Here is a 17,998-nt window from a genome sequence, read left to right as displayed (position 1 = left end):
ACCCCACGGGGGAAGGTGCCCTCCTGAGCCAAGTAAAGAAAGGAGAAGGGGGATTATGGCTCCCACTCCTGGGGCAGGTCCACGGAGGCACAGATTGGTCCACAGGGAGGGCTGGCTCCCCGTCCCTGCTGTACCCACCCCTGCCTGCCCTGAGGAGTCCAGAAATGCCTAGCCCAGACCCCACCATCCTGATACGCCTGGGCTGCCCACCGGGCAAGGTCACAGTATGAGGAGGCTCCGAGGCACACAGCCGCCCCCCCCTCAGTTATAGAACACCTCGTCCTCCTCCTCTGAGAGGGAGATGCTGTCCACCGAGGGGAGGGAACCCTGCAAATGGGTCCCACCCTCAGGCCCCAGACCCCGAGGCAGCCGCCACTGATGCTCCTCTTCCAGGCTGGGGGGCTGGGGGCCGACAGCTGTGATGGGGGGCTCGTCGGGTGAGGGCCAACCCTCGGGGGAGAGGCCAGAGGAGGAGAAGGCCAGAAGACTGTCATCCTGTGAGGGGCCACTCAGAAGACTGTCCTGCAGGTAGATGCTCTCCAGGTCTGGAAAACCAACAGGAGGGGTAGGGAGTGTGAGAAACGGAGGCCCAGCCCTGCTCCTCACCCTCTCCTGGTGCGTGAGGGAAGGTCAGGGACAGAAGACTGGTCTCCAAGTCCTTTGTCGCTGCCGAGCTGTGTGACCTTGGGCCAGTCACCGAGCCTCTCTGAGCCCCAGTTTCTCCCTGAGCGTTACCGGGTGGTGGAGAAAACTGGAGTAGTTAACAGCAGGCTACGCTGCCGGCCTCGAATCCGGCGCTGGGACAGCTGGGACAACCCCTGTTCTTCCTGGGCCTCCGCTCCCTTCCCTCCCCTCACTCAGGGGGAGGATTAAGTAAGATGATGGGCCTGTGGGTGTCACCGAGGCCCCGGGGCCACTGAAGCCCCCGCAGTAACCTGGGCTGTCTGTGCTTGGTATTAAGGATCAGATCCTGGCTCTGACGCTTCTAGCTGTAACCTAGGGCAAGGTTCCCGGTGCCTCAGCTGCCCTTATCTGTAAAAGGAAATAATAACAGGGCCCCCTTCTTAGAGGCGTGGTGAGGAGGAAGTGCAATGGTACAGGGCAACACCGAACGGGGTAAGCACGTCGTCCCCTAACCCGTTACAGCACTTGTTCTCGCTTCTAGGCTTACGGCACATGCGCTCGGTGGGCAGTGGGCGGGGCGAGGACCCCCTGCTCCGGGCCACAGATGCAGAAACCCAGGCTGAGACAGGGAGGGGCTTGTCTGAGGTCACCGTGGTTTGGTGGCAGGCACCCAGCCCCTGCTCTGCTCCACCCACCCCGCCCCGGTGCCAGCCCGGGTCATACCCTGGAGCTGGACCATGTCCTGAGGGCTGTTCTCGAGGTGAAGCTCCTCGTCGTCCAGCGAGGACCAGGCGCTCAGCGTGGCCTCTGTGATTGCAAACTGCTCAGCAACCCCTGCGGGGGGTGGGGGAACAGCGAGACCCAGCTCAGCAGGGACACGGCGGGGGGCGGGGGCGTTCAGCACCAGGACGGGCTGGCACCCAACAGCCCAGCAGTTAGCTGGACTGTCCATCTGGGCCCTGGTGACCGGACGGCTGCCCCGAATGCCTGTCCACCCATGGCCATGTCTCAACAATGCCCATGTGGCGACCTTTGGTCCCCTAAGGACCAGAGCCCCGACCAGTCCCCGTCCCCAGGCTCCCCAACCACTGACCTGCAGCAAAACGGGCCTCCCGCAGCTCATCGGGAAGGCGGCAGTAATGCTCGTCCTCAGCGGGGGACAGCTCCCAGCCTGACCGCTGGGCGCGCCAGCCCTTCCACTCAATCAGGTGGGCCACGCGGCCACGTGCCATGGCGGTGGGCTTTGTGATGTGGTCCTTGATGCTCTGCACCACCCCTGGGAGCATTGAGGGCAGCCGGGTGACGTTCTGACATAAAACCCTGCCCAGAGGTCTGCCCCCCGCTACCCCAGGCTCCCCGCCCCCCCCCCACACCTCAGGCCCATCTAATGGCCTGTAACCCACAAGCATTCGAGGCTCTGTACTCACCCCATGCCCTGTGTCCTCCCAGCCCCGTGTCCTCCCAGCCCCATACTCACAATGCCCTGAATCTATCCCAGCAGGTGTTCCTGCCCAACCAGAGCCCACGCCCACTCAGCACCCCACACCCTCCCTGAGCCCCAAGGCCCCACCTCACTTAGGTCTCCACCCATGCAGAGGCCCCAAGCCCTCCCAATATCCTACTCCCAGCAACGTTCCCCTCCACCTGGTGCTTCACTGGTGCTTCATTGGTGTTTCTTCCCCAGACCTGCCACGCCCCTCATTCCCTTTGACCAGGTTTAGACCCTTCTGTCCCAGAAGATCCACTCAAGGTCCACCCAGCCCTCTCCCTTTATCTATTAATTAACCAGTTCCGAGAGAGCACCCCCTGTGCCAAGGTCAGTGCCAGCTCTGCTGAGTGGGAGACCTATGTGGGATGCAGCAGGCCAGGAAGGCTTCCTGGAAGAGGTGGATCGGGGTTGAGCTTTACAGGTAGGTTGGTGGTTTGTAGGTGCATTGGACAGATGGACAGATGGAGGCAGAGAGGAGATGAGGAGGAAGCCATGGCAGAATCTGGCATGATTCTGGGACTGCCGGGGATGAGATATGGGGGCCATACTAAGGCTGGGATGGCAGAAAAGGCTGGGGAGCTCATCAGGGGTGAGACTTAGGACTGAGAGAGCCAAGCTGAGGACTCCAGAGTTTTCCGTCTAGCAATGGGGAGGCACAGCAGGGTAGTAAGCAAAAGAGTGGCAGGTTAGATCCGTTGTATAGAGCACCCCAATTAGGGGATGGGGCCAAGGGTGGAGATGGGGCACCATCAGGAGGGATGATTGAAGGGATGCAGCGAGAGACAGGACAGGGGCTGGGAAGTGGGGAGGAGGACCTGAAGAGCTCTTAGGAGTAGACTACCTCGATGTGGAAGCTGACAGAGAAGACTGTCAGAAATGATTCAGCATCTCTCTGAACCAAGGCCGAGCATACCATCACTGGGGTCTCAGAGCCGTGATGTGAGGACTGGCAATGTTTAAGCAAGGAAGCTAGAGACATAATACTGAGAAAATGGGAAAGATGGGAATGAGGAAGAAGGGGGAGAACCCGCCACACATACCCCCAAGCTAGCAGCACAGGCAACCAGAGAAAGCTCTGGAGGAGGAAGTTCGAGTGGCCCCTGCAGGGCAGGTGAGGCAGAGGGAAAGGGTAGTGAGTGGGAGAGAGTCAAGGCAAACGGGGGAGGGCAGCACGGGAATGGCCTGGAAGGTGTGCGTGGATGACCTGGGCCAGATGCTGTGGCAGCCCCTGGAGACCCCTCTGCTGGCCTGCGTGCCCATCTCCCAGCTGCTGCCACCTCCCACCGGCGGCCCTCTCCGGAGCCTTGCCCTTAGCTCACGGGAGTGGCCTCACCCAGAGATGCCTGGGAGGCGGGAGAGCCTTCCAGGGGCCACCGCCGACCAACGCGGTAGTGATACCCAACCAGCTGCCAGCCTCAACGCCGCCCACCGGAAGTTCTGAGGTTCGATTCGTGCTCCTGAGCTCCCAGGGATCGGGCGGAGACAGAGTCCTCCTGTAGCCCCATCTCTGCTGAGCTCCTTCCCCTGCCCGGTCCTGCTGCCCTCACTCCTACGATCCGCCCTTGAGAACGATCCCTCCATAAATCACTCTCACAATTCGAGTCTGGGCTCTGCTTCCAGGGAACCCCACCCACGGCAGGGTGACGGGCAGACTGCACCTGCCGCGGAGGCCGGGAGGCCACGCCAGGCAGACATCGGAAAGACTGGGGCCCTTTCCTCACGGCGTCAAGGGACCGCAGCAATTTAACAGCAGCGGTGGGGGGCAGGAACCCTAAGTTCCATGTCCCTGCAGAACCTGGCATGGAGCGTGGGTCCGGGAAATGTTGGCTCCCCCAGGCTGCATCCCCTCCAGCCACAGCAAGGGCAAGGGACAGGCTGCGCTAACCCTGGGGCAGAGGAGGGACCCTGGCACCTACCCACAAGGGACGAGGTGGCCAGAGCTGCCACGTTGTAGTTGTCGGAGCAGGACCTGGAGTCGGCCAGGTAGCCATTGGTGGTCTGGAAGCACCTCTGCAGAAAGGAGGGGAGGGGGGAGTAGGGCAGGGTAGACCTGCCAGAGGACATCTCCCGGCCACTACCGTCCCATGAAGCCCCCTCCCCAGGTGACCCTGCCCACTCCCACAGAACCATCCCACTCGCTGCTGTCATCAGGCCCCCTCCCCCAAGGTGGCAGGACTGTGTGCCCGGGCTGGGGTCGCAGAGCAAGGGGCCGCAGTGTCCGTGGCGGCTGTCTGGACTGCGGAATGGGCAAAGCGCACTGACCTGCCAAGGATCCCAACAGAAATCCATCTGTTTGTCCTAAAATGAGAGGAGGAAGAGGGTCAGGCAGGGCCTGGCAGACGGTGCCAGCAGATGGCACGAGTCCTTGAGCCCCAGGTGGTGGTGGGGGTCAGCCTTCTGCTATTGTCTGAGGTCCGGGCTCTGCCTACTCCTGGTCATGCCCCCCTGGCCTTCCCTCGCTGTGCAGAGAAAGACGTTGTGGGGCAGGGGGGCGGGCAGTGGTGGCTCCGCCAGGAAGGCAGTGGGCACAGGGGATAGACTGGACCTGGGTTCGAGCTTCGACTCTGCCCTTTCTACCTGGGTACCCTTAGACTAGTTCCTTAATGGCTCAGGACATCAGTTTCTTCCTCGGTAAGATGGTGATAAATGCCATTTATCTCAGGGGTTGTGGTGATGCAAGTGACATGATATAGACAAAGTATCCATCATAAAGCTTAGCATGTGGTGTGTGTTTAAAAAAAAGTGATTATGTCAACTGGTAGGTCCAAGCCACAACTTCTGGGGGTGGGGTGGAAATTATGCACCAGGATCTGAGGCCCCTGGCAAGCTCTTCCTAATGCATCTGGACTAAGAATCCCACTCTTGGAGCACCTGGCTGGCTCAGTCAGCAGAGCACACGGCTCTTGGTCTCAGGGTTGTGAGTTCGAGCCCCATGTTGGTGTAGAGATCACTTAAATAAATAAACTTAAAAAAAAAAAAAAAGTGCCACTCCTTTACCTTCCAGAAGGCAGGGCAGGCTGCTAAGAAGGAAGGTGGTGGGCTGGTCAGGGAACTTGTTATCTGCAAGGCTGGGGTACTTTGCGTGGAAAGACCTCCAGAGCAGGACTCTCTTTTCTGGTCCTGGTCCAAGTCCCTGGATGCCCAGCCCGATTCAGACTTTCACCCAAATGCATACCAAACCTTAGGGGCTCTGATGCAAGGAGGGAAGATTGGAACAGTTGCGGCTCCCTGGGGAGCGCTGTAGGGGGCATCCCAGGAACCAGGGTCGAGGCAGGTGAAGGTAAGGATCAAGTGGGACCAGTTACCTTGCCAGTGACATGGTCTGGAGCAACAGTGGGGGGGTGGCTGGAGGGCAAGTCCGGGTTCAGGGGGTCCGTGCCCTGGGGCATGGGGCAGTCCTTGTGGGCACTTGTGAACAGATCTGGAAATACGACAACAGGAGGAACTTAGAAACCCCCCCCAACAGCCCCGCACTCCCTATTTATGGGGCTTGTTCAAGCCAGCCCTGCCCAGCCCAGTACTGCCCAGCCCAGTAGCGCTGGGCACTACTTTATGGCCACCGATGTCATTTTGTAGAAAACAAAGACCGAAGCAAGCCCGCGGCAGGGGGGATTCCTGCCAGACCGCTTGCCCGGTGCCCTCAGTGGGAATTCTCGTCCGTCTGCCTGTCCCTCCATTTTCGTTGGTTAGCTAGCCTATGAGCTAGCTGGCACAGCCTATGAGCTCACCTTCACAGAGGCCCTCAACTCCCAGCCCTGTCCAGTCTCACTCTCCACCTGCTCCACACCAGGACCCGCAGGGCTGCGCGTTGCTGGAAAAGGTCCCCGGCCTCACACAGGACACGGACCAGGGAACCGTCTACAGGTCTCCAGTCCCTGCAAAGTTTGCTTCCAACCAGGCTAACTACCTCACGCAGCTTTACTTCTCAAACCTGCCACCTGGGCACCGCCCTCCCCACAGCCTGCTGCTGGCCGCTCCCCCATCCCTCACGGAGGTCCAGAAGCCTGCAGCAGGCATCACCCCATTTTTCTACCTGAAATCATTGCCCTGCCCCCATTTTGCTCACACCATCTGCTTTCCTTCCTGTGACAAAGGAAGAGCTGTCCCTGCTCCATCCAAGATCAGCCCCCCCACCCTAGAGACCACCCCCCAGCCTGACCCGCCCCCACCGGGGGCCCTGCCCCCTGTCTTCTCTCTTCTGGTCGTCTGCCCTTGTCTCCCTATTGGCCACCAACACGGCAGGTGCTGCGGTGTCTCTCCCCTCAGTACTCTCACCTGCATCCCTGCTCTCCCCACCCATCCAGTGCCCCCCCCCCCCCCCCTCCCCCCCCCCCCCCCCTCCCGCCCCCGCCCCCCCCCCCCCCCAAAATTCCTCTCCCGACTTGCCCCCCCCCCCCCCTCCCCCCCCCATCTCCATCTCCTGTCTCCTCTCCTCCGGCCCCCTCCCCCTCAAGCCACGCCCATCTCCAGCTTCCCTCCCACCACCCCCCCATGGTCCCCCCTCTCTGCTCCAGCCCAGCCCCTTCTCACCTCCAGGGTCTCTCACAGGACACCTCCTCCTTGTGCGGCGGACCCCCGAATTTACACCCCCGAATTTACTCTGCTTGAGCCCCCAAATGAAGAGCCAGCTCCCCTCACGGATGCCGAACAGGCGACAGCCGTCTCAAGGAGACCCAGGTCCATCTTCCTCTACTTCCCCGATTTTAGCAAATGATGTAACAGCCCACCCAGATGTACCAACCAAAAAATCCAGTTTTCTCTGAACGCTGCCTTCACCCACCCCCCCCACCAGCAAGTCCTACTGGCTCTCTCCAACCTCCATTCCAGACCCAGCCCTCTCTGTCCCCACTGCCGCTCCCCACCTGGGGGCACCACCCTCTCTCACCGGGAGGCCACTGGCCACAGGCTTCCTCCACTCTCCACCCACCTGCACCGGGAGACTATAGGTCAGACTGCATCTTTGCTGAAAATCGGCCACTGGCTTCCTTCTGCTGCCCTGGGGAGGACAGCCAGCCCCCCACCAAGGCCGTCAGGGGCCCGCACGCCAGCCTCCCTGCTGCTCCTCAAATGGTCCCCTTGTTCCTTGTCCTTGTTCTCCTCTCCACCTGGAACATATCCTCAGATCTTCCTGAACCAAGTCATTCAGGTCTCAGCTCAAGGTCGCCTCCTCAGAGAAGCCCTTCCTGTCCCCATACTGGGCACCAGTCACTCCCCAACACAGTCAAGCTTTTGTGAAGTGTCCAATCCCTTCCCACGCAGTGAGTGTGAGGCCGAGGGAATGGAGACCATAGCACAGGGAGTAAGCATCTATTCCTGATGCATTCAGTATTTGCTGAGCACCTACTATGTGCCAGGTGCTGTTCTGCACACGAGGAACACTGGCAAATGAGACAGAGACGCTAGAATGTCAGCTGCCCTCACGCAGCTGACATTCTAGTGAGAGTGACATTCTAGGTCATTCATTCACTGAAACAACCTTTCATTCCTTCACCTGAGGAGCACCCATCTCCTGTCTATACCGTGCAAGCGTGTGGGGACAGAGGTGGGATTAAGACTCCACCCCGGCCCTCCTGGAGCTCCCAGTCTGATGGAAACCAGCCTCAAAGCCCCTCATGCAAACACGAGGCTGACCCCAGAGAGCAGCACCCCCTCTCCTGGTGTGACCAGGCACTGACTCCTCATACTGATGGACCTAAAGAGGAAGGATCCTTGGCTCAGCTTTCTAGAGGAGGAAGCTGAGGCCCAGGTGGGCATCAACTACCCAGAGGCACCCAGCCCGTGGCGGGCAGTCAGGGTCTACGTCCTGTTACTCTGATGCCCAGGCTTACTCTCTTCCAAAGCACAAAAGGAGTTTTGATGAGTTCTGTGGGGATCAGGGGCTGCACAGAAGCACTGATGGGGGAGCTAGCCGGGGGGGGTGTGCCAGGAGAAGGGGGGTGAGGGCAGGGGAGGGTGGGGTGTGCATCTTGCATGAAACTGTGAGGTCTGGGAGACACGAGGAGCGGGGGTGTCTGCGCCATGGCAGGGAGGCAAGGCTGCTACAGGGCACTGGTCCCAGCCAGCAGCCTGTCCTGCCCTGGACGCGGGCTCCCAGCACCCTTCGCCGGCTTCGACAACCCGCAGGCAGAGCTGCAGGAGCTGAGTATGGAAGCAGGCAGGGCATCCTGCGAAGGAGAGGCCGGCGTCCTACCCCCCCCACCCCACCTTGGGTCGGATTCTGCACAGCTGGGGAGAGATGGCTGGGACGCAAAGGGGCAGTGGAGCGGCCTGTCTTCCCTCCCCCTGCACAGCAAGGGCTGTGACTTTCTCAAGAGACACTAAGGAAGGGGCCATGTTTGAGTTTTGTGGGCGCCCCCTAAGAGGGTTGCTTGCAGGGCAAGGGGACCCTAGTTCCCAGAGGCTGGAGGGTGGGCAACTTTAGCGGGCAAGGGAGTTGGGCAGGGAAGGGAAGAGGTCAAACCAGGTCAGAGCTCCCATGACAGGGGTCCTGCTGCAGGCAGGCCCCCCAAACAGCCTCTGAGAGAACTCACACATGCTAACCTGGGGCCCATGGCCCCCCTTCCCTCTCATCTTCCACTACTCTCCCTCTTGCACTCCAGCCACATTGGCCACTCAGATATGCCCAGCACACTCCTGCCTCAGGGCCTTTGCACTGGCTGTGCCTTTCCTCCAGCAGGAACTCCCTCCTCCCATATAGATGCAGGTTCATTCCCTCACCATGTTCAGGTCTCTACTCAATCTTTAGAACCTCAGGGAGGCCTCCAGCCACCTTGTTTAATGGCACCCGTCCTTTCCTATCTCCTAATTTTCCGTCATTCCTTCTCTAAGGTGACATTCCTTCTTTACATTATTATGTGTCTGTTTCCTTGTTCACCATCTCTCACTAAACCATGAGCTCTCTGAGGGCTGGTCCTCGTCAGCTTTAGTCGCCACCATAGCCCTAGCACCTCCTGCCACAGGGCCTGGCACATTGCTCATTTTTGTTGAAACTTTGCTTCAACAGTGAGCCAGTCGTGGCTAACAGAGACCACCAGAGCTCCAGATAAATAAATATATTTTGGCCACTTTTTCTCAAGTTCCTCAGGCCAGACCCCAAGATGTCAGAGGAGAACGGGACCTGGAGAGGAGGGAAGCCAGCAGTCCTGGCTGGAGGGCCGAAGAGAACACTGAACAAGGTATGAGGTGGAAGTCTCTGTTCACACTGGACTGGGCTTAGGATCCCTAAGGGACCAGAGAGTTCTGAGAGGGGCCGGGAGACTATTACCGGCAGGCAGGTGAAGGGGTCTGAATGAGCCTATCTGAAACAGGGCGAGAAAAGGCAGGCAGAGCCAGGACTGACGCCCCCATCCCCTGAACTCGGAGCTCTGTGACCCAGGAACCGAGAGCAGTGTGGGCTGAGCTGTATGCTTACACACTGGGGCATTCAGCTCATCTGGTTCCTCACCTCAAGTCCAGGGGTGCGCCCCACATGAGGCCTGCCCCTTCCCGAGCTTCAGGGTCTCCAAGTGTACAAATACCAGATTCCAAGGTGGGGGGGATGTCCTTCTGCGGGTCACATAAGCCACTTACTAGGTCATGTGTTTAAAAAAATAAAATAGAGGGCTCGTGGGTGGCTCCGTGGGTTAAAGCCTCTGCCTTAGGCTCAGGTCATGATGCAAGGGTCCCAGGATCGAGCCCCGCATCAGGCTCTCTGCTTGGCAGGGAGGCTGCTTCCCCCCCTCTCTCTGCCTGCCTCTCTGCCTACTTGTGATCTCTGTCTGTCAAATAAGTAAATAAAATCTTTAAAAATAAATAAATAAAATAGAATTGAACAGAAAATACCAGAACCGGAGGGCCTGGGTGGCTCAGTCGTTAAGTGTCTGCCTTCGACTCAGGTCGTGATCCCAGAGTCCTGGGATCAAGCCCCGCATCGGGCTCCCTGCTCAGTGGGGAGCCTGCTTCTCCCTCTCCCACTGCTGCTCTGCCTGCTTGTGCTCTCTCACTTTCTCTGTCAAATAAATAAATAAAATCTTTAAAAAAAAAAGAAAAGAAAAGAAAATACCAGAACCTATTAAGGAGTCAGGTTAAGTATTGTTTCATGAAACCTCGGTTTAAACCACACAGGCCCGCATGCGCCCACACACGTGTGGCGAGAATGTTCTAAGCGTGTGCTGGGTCATGACACAAAATATATGTATTCCTACGGGTTCTAGTCAAAAACGTTTGAAAGTCACCACTCCTACGATTCCAGCGCAGACGCCGGGGCCCGCCGGGGTGCAGGCAGACGGGTGCTAGAATATTTCTAGGGCCCCTGGCCATCCCTAAAGCTCTGTGGACTGCGGGCCAGGGAGTGAGGGGAGCTGAGGCCCGAGAAGGCCGGTAGGCAGCGTCAAGGGCCTGGAGCACACAGGACTTGAACAAGGTCATTGGTCAAGGGGGACGTGGAGGACTCCTGGCTCTGAGCCCCTCTCCAGCTTTCCTGCCCCCCCACCACCTCAGTTGGGGTGCAGGAGCCTCCGCCAAAGCTGCCTTCTCCCCCGAGGACTTGGGCCCCGTGATGTCACGGGCTGGTTGCCATGGAGACGTCAGGTAATGGAGCAGCCCAGGGTGAAATCACAGGCTGCTCTTCGCCCAGCTGAGACCGGCGGCCACGTCACCAGCAGCAACTGGAAAAACACAGTGTTTCGCGTGGGCTGGGGGCTGGGGGTCCCCTGAGGGGACCCCTGGCCACTGCTCCTAGGGGCGCCTCCTTCCTCCTCAGTCCACACCCTACTCCTCTGACCTCAAGGTCTGAGGCCCCTTCTCAGACCTGTCCCCTCCCCCACCTCCCCCAGCCACGGCAGTTGACAAGCCTCTGGTTGCCCTAGCAACTTGGAGGCCTTCTCGGTCCTTCAAGGAGAGGAGTGTCATCCGGATATCTCCTGCATCCCTCTGCCTTCAAGCAGAGCGCTCTTCTGCCGACCAAGGATGCTTGCTGCCTTCTCACCCCAGCTCCCTATCTGCTGTAGAGCCCAACCACCCAGACAGCTCCTCCTTATGTCTCCCCTGAAGCCGTCTGGCTGCAAAGCACCCACCCTGCTCCTCGGGTCAGTCCACAGCTCGGTCCCCTCTCCCCTGCCTCCAAGCCATCTAGTCCCTTTAGCTGTCTTTGGTGTTGGAGTCCCAGCCCGTTAGACACTGCGGTTGCCATCTGTCCCCAGAGTGTCTCCCAGGGCTCTGCACCCCAGGAGGGGCAGGGAGGGCCCCAGGTTAACCCCGTTTGTTCCCAGCAGCCAAGACAGGGTAAACTTCTCCTTGAAAGCACATAGTAAGAGCCACAGCCTGGGTCTGAAGGCCCTCACCCAGCCCTGTGTGTGCTGGTGGCCCACCGAGGTCCAGGCCCTGTCCCTGCCTCCGAGAGAACACAACGGGCCCAGTGTTCCTTTCACAGTCCCTGCTCTGGGTCTAATCCCGGCTTTCTGCTGCCAGCCCGGGCTGCGGGCGTGCGGCCCAGCCCCTGTGAGCCGAGGGCTCTCACCTGTGCAATGAACCTGCCCGGCTCCTCGGGAAGGAGCCCCTGACCCAGCAGGTGCTCTGGAAACCGCAGCTGCTCCATCCCTCTCCGCTCCCAGATCTGGTCCCCTTTCTAGACCATGGGACAGATCTCAGTCCCCCCTGGGAGCCCTGCAGAGGGAGGCCACCAAGAGTGAGCCCTTGGCCTCTCTGCCTGGTGAGTCACTGACGTGACAGCAGGCCGTCCCGCTGAGCTTGGCGGAGGCTTGGCCTCGAGTGGACAAAGTGCCCTCCTGCTCCCTGGGGCATGTGTTTATAGGTCACCAGGCCCACAGTGGTAACTTCATCAGGGGCCTGATGGGGATCATTTTCTATCCCCAACCAAGGATAGAGGGAGACAACACTCTTCTCCAGGACCTTCCACATACCTCAGCTCCTTTCTCCTTCCTCTTCCATCTTGGGGCTCAGTCTCTTTGAAGAGCTATCCTAGAGCCCATCCTGCTCTAGTCTCACCTCCTCTAGGCAGCCTGCCTAGACTGGCCTCTGCTGTATTAGGCCACCAGCAGCCTTAATGAGCAAACTCCGGCCTGCAATGATTTGCTGCCACCATTTGTTGAACACCTACTGTGTGTTGGGTACTGTCCTAGGCCTTTTCATCCATTATCTCTTGTTTAACCCTCACTAAACCCCTGCGAAGTAGTATCATTATGCCCATTCTTACAGATGGGGAAACTGAGGCTCAGAGAAGTTAAATCACTTCTCCAAAGTCACCAGCTAATAAGCAGCAGAGATGGGGTTCAAACCTGATCCAGTCTGAAATTCCAAAGCTTGCGCTCAAACCACTAGCCAGTGCTGATCTCTTCTTCAGGCTGTTTTTCCATGTATGTGTGTGTGTGTCCATGTCCGTGTCCTGCCTCCCCCACTAGACCACTCCCTGGGGCAAGGTTGTGTCTGTCTTCTCAGATAGTGAGCTCCCCAAGGTCAAGGCCCCATCTACTCCTTCCTCAGTCTCCCCCAGTACCCAGTGTCAGACTGCTCACTGGTTCTGCAGGGGTGAAGGGGAGACAGTGCGAGGTGGCTGGGAAGACATCATAGTCGGTGGGCCCTGTGTTCTGTGGGGCGCTCTGCCCAGCTCCTTCAGATCTGGAGCCTTCTCCCAGACATAAGAGATGTCTGACCTTCCAAAAGAAAGACTTCAGTCCCCCATTTCTGCCCTCACAAACCCCAGGGCCCAGGGCACTGAGACCCCCACAGTGAGGCCGGGAGGCTGATAGGTTGGTTGGAGGACAAACCTGGGTGGGTGGAGAGGTTCTCAGGGCCAGGGGCATGGGGCGGGCCCTGAGAGACTCTGGAGCTGGAGAGAGGGGGCTAGATATTAATTCCCCTGCTCTGTGCACATTGTCACCTGCGGTGGCACCAAAGCCCCAAGCAAATACCAACCCTGAGAGTGACTGCAGAGCGCAGCAATTCTGAGCACTGGCCATGCACTCCGTGCCTCTCTCTTGGGGGTCACATCTGAAAGCAAAGGGCAGGGGCTCCCTGCTCAGGCGCTGAGCTAACACAGACCTGAATCCAAATCCTGCCTCTCCGTGTCCTGGCTGTGTGACCTCAGGTAAGACCCTTCCTGTCTCTGAGCCCCACGTCTCCCCTCCCAGGGTTGAATGAGGATGAACTACATCAGAAGAGTAAAAAAGGCTCAGTCTGGCTTAGGATAAGCCCCCGAAAAGTGGTAACTTAAAAGTAGATAATGAATGGGGTGCCTGGTCGGTTAAGTGTCTGACTCTTGATGTCGGCTCAGGTCATGATCTCAGGGTTGTGAAATCAAGCCCTGCATCAGGCTCTGCGCTCAGCACAGAGTCTGCTTAGCCCTCTCCTTCCCCCCTCTGCCCTTCCCCCTGACCTCTCTCTCTAATAAATAGAATCTTAAAAAAAAAAAAAAAAGTAGACAACAACACAAAATAGCTCCTGGAAACAGCATGTGTCACCTTACTCTGGTCCCCGTCGCTTTCCCCAAGTCCTCAGCACCTCGAGTGCCTGCCATGAGGCATCCATGAGACAGGATGGGGCTAGAAGCCTCCGTGTCCTCCCCTTTCCCAGCCAAAAGGGGCTGGCTTAGCTGTCTGCACAGAAGGGTAATAACAACAAATTTAAAATTAAAGAAATAGCTAAACGTGCCAGGTACTGGTCTGAATGCTCTACGTGAATTAAGTCCTGTAATCCCTGCCCAGCAATCCTATGACATCGATACTGGTATTGGTCCCATTTTAGAGATGAGAACACCAAGATACCCATTCAATATTAAGTAACTTGCTGAGGTCACAGAGCTAGGGAATGGCAGATGGGAACCTAGGCTGGCCGGCTCCCGAGTCTGCACCCCTAACCTCTCAGGCCAGGCACAGAGAACTGACGCCCCATGCTGGTGTGGAGAGGTTTTCCAAGTGTGGCCTGTACCTGGGGCCTGGCGTCTGGCTAGGGCGGCCCCAGTCGGGTGCAGACTGGGTGCAGACTAGGGGCTCAGCATTAGCAGGAGGCTCCCAATCCCTGGCCTGGCCTCAGGGCTGCGCACCAGGCACAGGGAAGCGCTTGGAGAAAGGGGTGGTTATCAGCACCGGGCCCAGAAGCTCCTGGAAGCCTGCAGCTGGAAAGGAGCAGGTCAGGTGCCCGGCTGTGGGCTGGGGGTGCAGTGCAGAGGCTTGGGGCACAGGCCTGGCTTTTCACAGGCCACTCAGCTCCCCCCACCGCCCCCGCTCCGTTTCCCCATTTGTAAAACGAGGACTGGGACAGCACCTACCCCAACTGAGCTGGTTGTGCCTAACACATTCCAACCAGTACCTGGCAAGCCGGAAGCAGTATTGGTGACAATTGCTCTGACAGTATTGGTGACAGTCAGAGGGGGGTGTGCCCTCCACGTAGTGGTCCAGTTGCTGAGATCATGGTTGTCCTCTGCTCCAGTGTCCTGTCCCTTCTTTACCTTTATCCAGCTAGCCTGCTGCATGTTGGGACCATAAGTGCCACCCCCTCAGGAAGGAGACAAGGTTCGAATACACAACTAGATCTGGAGGTGGCACTTGGGAGCCCAAGCCACAGAAGGAAGGACAAAGGAAGTCCCCCTTCTTAGTCTGTGTGACCTCAAGCAGGCACAGCAGAGGGTGCTGACCCTGGTGGGGGGCAGGGGTGGTCCAAAGACCCAAGCACCAGCCTGACCTTGGCAGGCATCTCTTCCTCCCTGGCCTCGTACTGTGTTCAGTGGGTCTGTGGCTCACAGGTTGGGCCCCCGGTACGGGATGACCAAGTGACAGGGAAGGGACACAGTCACCAAGGAAATACCCAATCCCAGATGCTCAACACCCAGAGCCTGTCCAGAGCCTTTGGGTTTCTGGAGACACGCTAAGAGCCTGTCAGTCCTAAAGAACCCTAAATACTCTTCCCTCTTAAAACTGTCTTCCCCCCTGGAAAGCTGTGGGTCTCACAAAGACCGGGGCTGTGCTAGACTCGTCCCCTCTAGATGTCCAGCACATACACAGCACCTGGCACACAGTAGGTATCATGCTAATGTCAGCCTGATGAATGAATAAGTGAACGAACCTCACACAACCTAACTCCCACCCATGATTCCAGCCCGGACACCCTCCTGAGACATCCTAAGCCACTTACCCAAATGTCCCACCACAGGGACTGGTGGGCCCCTGAGAGGCCAGAGGGGGCGGGGGGGGGGGGAGCATCGTGCTCCTTGCTCAGTGTCCCTCAGCACAAGCCCCCCCACCCAGGGCCTGTGCAGCCCCCACCCCAGGCCTGTTCATCCCTCTACAACTAAGTTTTGGGGGTGATGGGTGGGGTGGCAGCCCCCAAGGTTGGGGGTCAGTGGGTTTGCCAAGCTGGGGTCAAGGCCTCAGTCACCTCTACCCCAGTCCCCCTGCTCTGTGTAGGACTCCACTGCCATTCCCACGGGACAGCCAATTCCAACTCCTGGGGTGCCACCTTGGGCAGTACAAGGGGAGAGCAGAGGGAGCCAGGGCAAGGCACCGTTGAAAGCCCCCAGGCAGAAAGAAAGGCCCAGGAGTTCTTAGACACAATCGCTTTCTCCGTCCCTTCCTGTCCCCTGACCCAAGATGGGGGTGGGGTGGGAGTTAGGGATGAGAGTGGGGGAAGGGATACCTTCCATAAAACCTGTTCCTCTCCATTAACCCACTGCTGTCGATGGGGTTCAGGGACTCTGAAGACAGCGGACGGGGTAAGGGGACAGAAGTGGGGGCGTTGAGCAAGTCAGGCCTGTGTCTTGGGGGAGTATGGGAAGGACAGTCGGCTGCTTCTCCCGGGGCCGCCACCTGCCCTCCAGAGAAGCCAGCAGCGGCCAGAAGCCTTCCTCCCCTCCAGAGCACGCGACAGGGGGCGTGTGGCTGCTGGGCTGGAAGCGACCCCGCTTCCTGCCCCCTGCCTGGGTGTGGCTCCAAGCCCGGCTGGAGATGCGGCGACCTCCCTCCGCTCTCTCTCTGCGCAGCCACCCCCGTCCCCTGTCCTCCCGGGGGCACCGTGTCCCCTGGGTCTCGGTGGGAGCGGGGGTGGGGCGTGCTGCCGGTCGGGGAAGGCCGGGTCGCCCCCCAGCCGCAACCTCCAGTCTCCTCCGGGGCCCGACCCCAACCCGGCCGGCGGCCCCCTCACCTCGCGACACGCAGGAGCCCATCACGGGGCCGCGGGGCCGGGCCGCTGCGCCTCGGGTGCGTCGGGCCGCCGGGCGCTCATGTCTCTGCGGGCGCGGGGCTCACGCGCGGCGCCGGCGCGGCAGGCGGGCGGTCGGGCCGGGACAGGGGCTGGGGCTTGGGCTGCGGCTCCCTCCGCTCGGCTCCCCGCCGCTCCCGCCGGGTCGTCCCCGCCGCCGCCGCCGCCGCCGCCTCCCGCGCCGCGCCCGCTCCTACCAGCCACGGGCAGCACGGCGGGCGGGGGGACCCGGGGGAGCTCTTGCCCGGAGCCCCGGAGCCCCGGAGCCCGAGCCGCGCGCAGGCCGCCCCGCCCCTTCCCCGGCCCCCGGCGCCGCCCGCCGTGCGCACCTGTGGCCGCAGCCCCGGCTGGGGGGCGGGGTCAGTGGGCGGGGGGTCGGGAGGGGTGAGGTCGGAGGGGTGAGGGGTCGGAGGGGCGGGGGACGGGGCCCTGGGGCAAGTTCCTCAACTTGGGCTGGGAGGAGGGACTGAAGGGGTAGGGCGGGGAGCAGGGGAACGGGGGAGAGGGGAGGGATCCTCTGGCCCTCACTTCTCGCCACCCGGTGACCCTGGCTGAAGGTCGAGGAAGGGGGCGGAGGGGAGAGGCGCGGAGATTCCAGAATTTGGGGCACAGAGTACACAACCTTAATTTAACAACCAGAGCTCAAAAACACTAATTCCATTACGCCCATTTTGCAGGGGAAGAAACTGAGGCTCACAGAAGCCAGATGCCTTGCCTGATGTCCCTTGGCTGTGAGGGACAGTGATTTCTCACCGCCAGCTCCTGCTTTGGGGCCCGCTGGCTTAGGGTGGAGGTCCAGAGGGGCACGAGTGTACCAGAGGCCTCACTGGCAGACAAGAGTCAAGCACCCCTTAGCAGGGTCCCCCGCTTCTCTGGGCTTACCCAGGGTGGAGAGAACTGAGGCCCAGCGCCTTTTCTCAGCCGGGGCCTCCTGTCTCCTGCGGTAACAGCGGCTCCATCAGGGACTCACCTGCAAGTCCACTCACACGTGTCCCCACAGACTCACACACACTCGCAGACGCTAGTGCACACACAGCCATCTGCATTCACACTGACACACAGTCACACACATGTGCACACAGCCAGCTCCTGAGCAAACCTTCCCGTGCACAAACACATCTCTCTCGGTGTGCCTTCCCCTACCCGTGTGCCTTTTACAGGCCAGGAAGCCAGGTTCGCTGGCTCCCCTCAAACACCCGCTGATCGCCTGGGTGGGTTTCCAGGGATGAATGAGGTTTGGGGCAGGAGCGTGAAGTGGAGCTGGAGGCCTCCAGCAGGACAGAGCCAAGCCTGGTGACAGTGCCAGGGGGTGGGGGCACGTGCTGACCTGGTTCTCTTCCCCCAGACCTGGGGCCCTCTCTGGAGTGGGGGTCAGGTGGGGAGTGGCTCTAGGCAGACCAGGTGTGAGTGCCAGCTCTGTTCACACAAAGCTGTGTGACCTTGGGCAAGTTGCCTCACCTCTCTGAGCCTCAGTGTTTTCATCTGTTAACTGGGGGTAAAAGGAAATCTCACCTCACAGGATTGCTGTACACATTAATGAGAAATATATGCAAAAATGACCAGCACATAGTAGGTACCTAACTCAGGGTTGAAAATAAATAACAGTGACAGTAAACACAGATATGTTGCCTTGTTACATCACCAAGCTTCCCTACACCCACGGGAAGCCTGAAGAGTCTCCATTCGATGACTGTGTGT

General features: G+C 59.5%; 1 protein-coding gene across 1 annotated transcript; it reads right to left on the bottom strand.

The window, feature by feature from the left end:
• Positions 1 to 261: 261 nt before the first annotated feature.
• Positions 262 to 16,353, bottom strand: LOC111154562 (family with sequence similarity 131 member C). The gene is made up of 7 exons (XM_022514210.1): positions 16,244 to 16,353; positions 5,419 to 5,534; positions 4,376 to 4,411; positions 4,030 to 4,123; positions 1,718 to 1,900; positions 1,348 to 1,458; positions 262 to 545 (listed from the first exon to the last, which is right to left on the bottom strand). The coding sequence occupies exons 1-7, from the start codon at positions 16,263 to 16,265 to the stop codon at positions 262 to 264; spliced, it is 846 nt and encodes a 281-aa protein (XP_022369918.1). The 5' UTR covers positions 16,266 to 16,353.
• Between the last annotated feature and the right edge of the window lie 1,645 nt (positions 16,354 to 17,998).

Source organism: Enhydra lutris, unplaced genomic scaffold (genome assembly GCF_002288905.1).
Source record: "Enhydra lutris kenyoni isolate GAN:26980312 unplaced genomic scaffold, ASM228890v2 scaffoldscaffold38, whole genome shotgun sequence".
Lineage (NCBI taxonomy): Eukaryota > Metazoa > Chordata > Mammalia > Carnivora > Mustelidae > Enhydra > Enhydra lutris.
This window is presented reverse-complemented; position numbering and strand designations above follow the sequence as displayed.

What these genes read in the sequence shown, in the direction of transcription:
- LOC111154562 (XM_022514210.1), bottom strand. Translation starts at nt 16,265, where the DNA reads ATGGGCTCCTGCGTGTCGCGAG. An exon ending in CAGACCATGTCACTGGCAAG is followed by an intron (nt 4,412 to 5,418) that starts GTAACTGGTCCC and finishes CTCTCATTTTAG; the next exon opens with GACAAACAGATGGATTTCTG. An exon ending in GGCCACCTCGTCCCTTGTGG is followed by an intron (nt 1,901 to 4,029) that starts GTAGGTGCCAGG and finishes CAATGCTCCCAG; the next exon opens with GGGTGGTGCAGAGCATCAAG.